The 6,524-nt window shown below is 36.6% G+C and overlaps 1 protein-coding gene across 1 annotated transcript in view; it reads left to right on the forward strand.

The window, feature by feature from the left end:
* The window catches only part of PRDM6 (PR/SET domain 6), a 76,128-nt gene that overhangs the window by 66,669 nt on the left and 2,935 nt on the right, over window positions 1–6,524 (forward strand). Inside the window, exon 7 of the mRNA XM_015653150.3 lies at window positions 1,990–2,166. Within this exon, the coding sequence (XP_015508636.1) occupies window positions 1,990–2,166 (177 nt within the window). The remainder of the gene's footprint in view (window positions 1–1,989; window positions 2,167–6,524) is intronic.

Genomic DNA, 6,524 nt, shown 5'->3' on the forward strand with positions numbered 1-6,524 from the left:
AAATTTTGACTGTTTACAGAGAAGATACAGTGTGAATTTTCAATGCATTAAATTAACTACATTGATTTATTTATCACTTTAACAAAAAACAAAAGATTAATTTGTTTTATGTACCATTGTATCATTTTTTGTCATTGCTGTTAAAAGTAGATAACCAGAGGCTAATAGACGTTAATGGTCTCCTTCATTACTAAAAAAAAATCAATGTTTCTTTGGTATGGAATATATTATTGCATTATTTTGCTTAAAAGTGTTTGTTTACTGCATTCATCAGTTCTCTCTGTTTTGAGATTTCTTGAAATTTTGAAATCTTTCTTGAAATTTCATACCAAATTTAATAAATATTTTCTGTGCAAATTAACTTTGGATTCCAAGAAAGGTGAAAACTGGATGTTACTACTTGTAAGAGAAACAGATAAAAACTATCTTGGGTTTGCTGGCATATTTTGTTTCTTCTTTTGTTGGTTTGTTTGTTGGTTTGGTTTTTGTTATTTTTTGTTTTTTTTTTAAAAATTATTATTTTATGTATATATGTGTATCTTTCAGGGCCACATCATCTAAATTACTTTTCCACAGCTTTTATATATTACATTCAAACTTGTTGGAGAGTAGTTAGATTTTCAAATGCAAGTAATTAAAATTGTAAGCTATTGAGTTATTGATGAATACTGAGCTATTAATCAAGCTAAAAAATTCTACAATCAGGGTTCAGTGCTCTGAAGCACTGTAAAATAATAGTATTTGTGTTCAGTGATGCAAGTAGCCACAATTAAGCAGTTCACTTGACAAATGAGATAGTTCACTTTATTTTGCACTTAATTGAATTGTACATGCCTGGTCACCATTGTCTCTTTCCCTTTAGTTTTGGTTTCTAGCCATTTAAACGCATACATTTATTAAAGAGAGAGCAATTAAGTTGTGTTGGCCATTGGCTCTGGAAACACAGACACCAAGAGTTAAAATATTGTGTAGGGTAAAATTCATTATTATCCCTCCAGAAAAAAAAAATAAAATCTTAATTTTCTTAGCAAAAAGTCTGATAAACATTTAGGACTCTGCTACTAAATTAAAATAAATATGAAATGGAAAACAAACCCCTGTAGGCTGTTGATATTAAACCCCTTTTACCAAACAGAAATATATAGACATGGTTTCTTGGCATTTTATTTTAGTTAGCATTTCAGCAGACATTTCAGCCTCACATTGCTGTCTTGTATCCTTTTTTTTTTCTGTGTTTGCAGTCTGCTTTTTATGATTCTGAATTTGTAACATATCAGTCAGTTTTGTGTGTTTGTTTGTAATGTTTACTTTTAACAAGATGTGTTTTTGAAAACCTGAGTTCTGGGTTTCCTTTCAAGATCTCCCAAAAAAGGCATTTTCAATCTAGATGAGAGAAAAATGTTAATAAAATGCAAAGATTTTCAACTGAAAACAGAAAACAGAAAGATAATTTTAATACTGTAATCACTTTTTCAAAATCTCTTATTGAAATAAGTGATCTCCAAACACCTCCAAAGCAATATGAGGAGTTTAATTGTGAATAGCTACAGAATACAACTAGGATATACACACAACCATCAGACATACATATGTAAGTAAGACTGAAGCTGGCACCGACAGACAGAGGATTTTATGAGTCCCTAAGCCCCAATGTGTGTGGATTTTTATTTTTTTGTTTTTTGACTAAGGAGTTCTGTGTTGAGTTTGAGAGAATTAAGGCAGACGTATGATGAGCAGTGCAGGCTCACTAGTTTTCTGAATGATGGTTTGTGGGCCCCGTAGACTCTCAGTTAATTCCTGCCCAAGAATTCCACATTTGTTAGAGAGGCTGTGAAGTTTTGGGAATGTGTTTCCCAGGAAAGACCCAGAGAAGTGCACCCACAGTTCTCTTTGAAATTACTGGCAAGATGAGGAGCTCCCTTCCGTGTGGTTTGCTGCTCATGGCTGCAGAAAGCGCTGATGGAGTGCTGTTTCTCCTTCCCACTGCAGGCCCTACCAGTGCGGTCACTGCTCCCAGTCCTTCTCCCAGCCCTCGGAGCTGAGGAACCACGTCGTCACACACTCCAGTGACAGGCCTTTCAAGTGTGGCTACTGCGGGCGCGCCTTCGCTGGGGCCACCACACTCAACAATCACATCCGGACACACACTGGGGAAAAGCCCTTCAAGTAAGTACTCGAAGCTAGCAGCGTTTGCCAGCTGAGATTAGAGAGGGAAATGCATTGCTGCTGCTCACCAGCATCACCAGCACTCGGCAGAGGTTCCCTTGAAAGACAAGGTCAGACCACAAGGTAAAACAGATAGTGGTGCTGTTAAAATCAAAATTTGTACAGGTTTGATTTGGGGTTCTTGAAAGCCTTGCATAATTTTCTGTTCTCTAATGATACCTTGATTGTTTAATTAAGTGGCAAGCTACTGCCGGAGAACCACAGCTGAAAATGTGATCAAGACTGAGACAGGCCGTGCTGTAAGAACATGAATATGATTCTTTGATATCTATATGCTGAGGTAGATGGAGCTTCACTTAAAAGCTAATTTGGGTCTAGTTATATATGGGGGGAAAATAAGCACCTTCTTTTAGTCTCAGAATCACTGGATAGAAAATGTAACTCTGATTTGTGGCATAAGTTTTGAAAGATTGTAGTAATAAATTGATAGTGTTCGGCTGGCCAAGATACAAGAAAAAAAAGACACCTATAAAAAAGATTTTACATTAAACAGACTTTGTTAATTTCTGAAATTTTTAATTACTGTCATTAAATCTAAGCACATACTTTCCTCAGAAATCTTCCAGCAGTGCTCATTTCCAGTCATAGTACCACTGATTGAGGTATATTTTACCTTCTGTCATGTAAGACTCTGCCTACATAACAGGAAGTGTTCTCCAAAGCAGAGGAAATATATCCCATACTTGTGTCTTAGTCTTGGCTGAACTGTCAGAGGCTCAGAGTATATATATGTGGTCACTGGAGTAATTCCACCTAATGTATTGATACCACTTCTTTTGGAAGCCTCCTGCATGTTCCTGGGAGGAAGGGGAATAAGTGTAGAAGCATGTGTCTCTCCCAGTTCTCTGAGCACTGTCTGTTCTCTGTCTACTTTTCTCTGTTTGTCTTATTTTTTTTTCTACTTTTGCCAAACTGTGCTTTTGATCTGGTTATTGTTAGAGAGCTCAGCCATGGATCCTGTCAGAGCCCCTCATAACAAGCCCGACAGAGATACTGGTGAGCATGCTTTGCCTCCATATAAGGTTGGAAGGAAGCATGGCCTCCATACATGTCTTTGCCGGGGGCAAGGGGACAGAGCCAGGAACAAAATGCTGCATATCCAGCACAGAAGAACTTGCATAGCAGAAATCATGGCTAGGATAGTGTTGTAGGAGGCAAAACATGGAAACTCAGAACATCTGAATATCGACTTCTCTTGAGCCAGTCTGTTGAATGCTCAGAGCCTACAGAAAGTGAGCCAAAAATGGTGTGAGCAATCAGATTGATTTTATCTAGTTGCTGTGTAAATAGATTTTAGTAATTAATGGAAGAGGCTCCCAGGTCAAAATGGAAAATAGATTTCGTTTAATGTTAAGGTGTTACTTATGTGTAACCTTGTTGACTCCACTTAATTTTTTTCCTTAACATCCTGTTTTTGTCATGTTTCCAATAGGTCTGCTATTTTGCCCCATTTAGAGTCATTATTTTTCCCTTTCGGTTTACTAATTTTTTTACCCTTTCCCAAAATGGGCTTGATTAAAGCACAATTTCATTTGTGAAAGAGCTTAATACAACTAATCAGAGGTCTGGGATTTGTTTGTTTGGTTGTTTGGTTTTTTTTGTTTTGCCCTACTCATGTGGAAGTGTTTAAGTATTATTCCAGGACATATCTGACTATTCCTTAAGTTGCAGGACAGAGAAACAACAACAACAAAAAAAATAGTCTATGTTTTGTACTGGTTCTTTATGATGTATGGCATAATTTCAATTGTGCAAGACGTTTCTTTAGTGTCTTCCTTAAGCACAAAAAACAGTAGCACCATTTCTCTCTGGATAGCTTGTTGAAGAATTTGCAGTAAGCTGACTAGTAACTTCACGTGGCGCTAAAACTGGAGCTGCAGATCTTCCCATCCCTGCTAGTCAGATAAGAGGGCACACAAGCCTTGATCCTGCAAGCTGTTCAAAAGGGCAGATTTGTCTCTCATGCAGGACTGCTTGCATTTGAGAGAGGAGGGGTGGAAAACTTATCCAGAAATCAATCTATTATCTCTGCTGGAGGAAAAAGAGAGAGTTGCAGCTCATCTTGATGTCTCATCACTGTTTAGTCCCTCCTTTGGAAAAGGGGTGCACAAGATCTGGTATTAAGAAATTTTGTAAAAAAACCCTCAACAAATTCTATTAAGCAAGAACCATAAATAGAACAAACAAAATTTCTATCTCTTGGTTATGCAATTTAGGTTTAAAATGTTTTTTTATAAGGAATTTTGAGTATATAGTTACAAAGGAAAAAAACACAAGATGGAAAAGCCTGCTGAGATTGTGTTTCTGTACCTCAGAGAAGTTTGTATTTGTGGTGAAGTACACATTTCTTTTAACTAGCGTTTTTACTAGTATTTTATTCTAAAAGAATTGCCATGCATGGATAGAGATAACTTACTTAAATTCTAGCTAAGTTATTTTAAAAATAACAGGTATAATTTTGAAGGTGATATTAAGTTTAATTTTAAATGTGCTTCTGTAAATGCAATCTCCTGATTTCTAATTCAGTAAGGCAGCTATGTTATAAGCAATGTCAAACACTAAGTATGTTTATATGCATATTATTTCTAGAAGTTGGTTTTAAAAATGGTGAGCATATGGTGACAGTATGTTAAAAAATATTTCAGATGAATTGTTTTGTAAGAGGGCATTTGGGATTGGTTAGAAAGCTTTTCTGTGAGAGGGCATTTTCTTTGTAGGTCCTAGGTAGCTTTGGATGCATGGTGGAAGACTTTTCTATTTGCTTTTCATTAAGATAACAATGCTAAGTGAGGTTATCAGTAGGCAAAGCTTTAGCTGAATTTGACTTTTCATGTCATCACAAGCTATCAAGCCAGCCTCACCACTGTAAAGTTTTTGTGTATTCTTATCTTACTGAAGTCTCCACTATGGCTGCTAGTCTGAGAACAAAGCTCTTAAGTAAATTAAAATGCAGGAGAAAAAGGAAAATTATTTGTCACCTCCATTCTCTTAATTTTTTCTCACCCCTTCCCTGTTTCCATTTCAGCAGAATTAAAAAATTGTGAAGGGAGTTGCCTGAAGAATCAGGGTTAAGAAAAGATCCAATATTTAGGAGTCAAAGATTCTTTCAGGCTGCAATAGATCACATTTTTTACATTATTTCCTACTGAAATGCAAAGCTGGGTAGCATTAATTTTAGGCTGAATATGTATGTTGTACCTGCAGTGACATCTCAGTGTGGTTAAGAGGGATTGTTTTTGGTTGATAATTTTTCTTGGATTTTTGATACCCTTCAAAAGGAGTTTAACATGTAGTGTTAAATGTACTTGTTGAATGAAATCTTAAAATGTTTGAGAGTTTTAATCTGATATCAGATTAATACTTTGAAATTAAAGAGATTTTCGAGAAAATACTTTTTCTATAAAGTAGACCCTCAGCACTTTCTCCATCCGAAGCCTTTCACAGAGGTTGACATAAGTGTGCAAATTAAACCAATCCTTTCTATAATCCTCACTCTTGATGCTTTGAAAGCACTGTGAGGTAAACAAACAGACCAGTAGAAATGAGGGCTATCTAAACAAAATCAGAAACCCCAGTACTGTAGACATATCCCAACAATATTGGTGCACCTTGTGAACTTAAGAACAATTCTGTTTTCCTCCTCCACCCAAGCAAATCATACCAGGAAACCAGAGATTGAATGCTATAGTGTATTGCTCCTTACAATTACCATGCATGCATTGTGTACATTGTATACTGTGTACACATTGTGAAAGAAGATAACATGGATCAAATTTTCACTGATGGTGTCTAATTGTTTGAGGATTTTGGCATTGCTTTGGACCTATATGTGTCTGGGGCTGTTTAAATTCCATTCAATGCCATCAGACGGCCCTAAGTGGAAAATAATGTCATATCAGTTAATAAGTGTCATCATTGCCAGTATCTACAGTGCAGGCTTAGCCAAAATTTGGTATGTCTAACATTCAGGCTTGGGCTCAGCCCTATGGTTGCTCAGTGTGTGGTCACATAAGGTAGGAGGTCTTTTTCCTTTCTGACAATTTTGACTACTCTTCAACTTTCCAACACAACATTAAACATGTATAGGTTATGGTACAGGAATATGCACACAAAAACACACACATGCTCACCAATCTTAGGGACAATCTCATGGAGCACTTATGGGAGCAGTTTTTCTGCTATGATGGGCTGGGAAAGAATGGTTAGTAGAGCGAGAGACTGCATAAAAATACATCACAATCCAGAAGAAAAATATTCCTGCCCTTCCTCCCATTCCTACCTAACTGTGAGACAGTAAT

Source organism: Parus major, chromosome Z (assembly GCF_001522545.3).
Source record: "Parus major isolate Abel chromosome Z, Parus_major1.1, whole genome shotgun sequence".
Lineage (NCBI taxonomy): Eukaryota > Metazoa > Chordata > Aves > Passeriformes > Paridae > Parus > Parus major.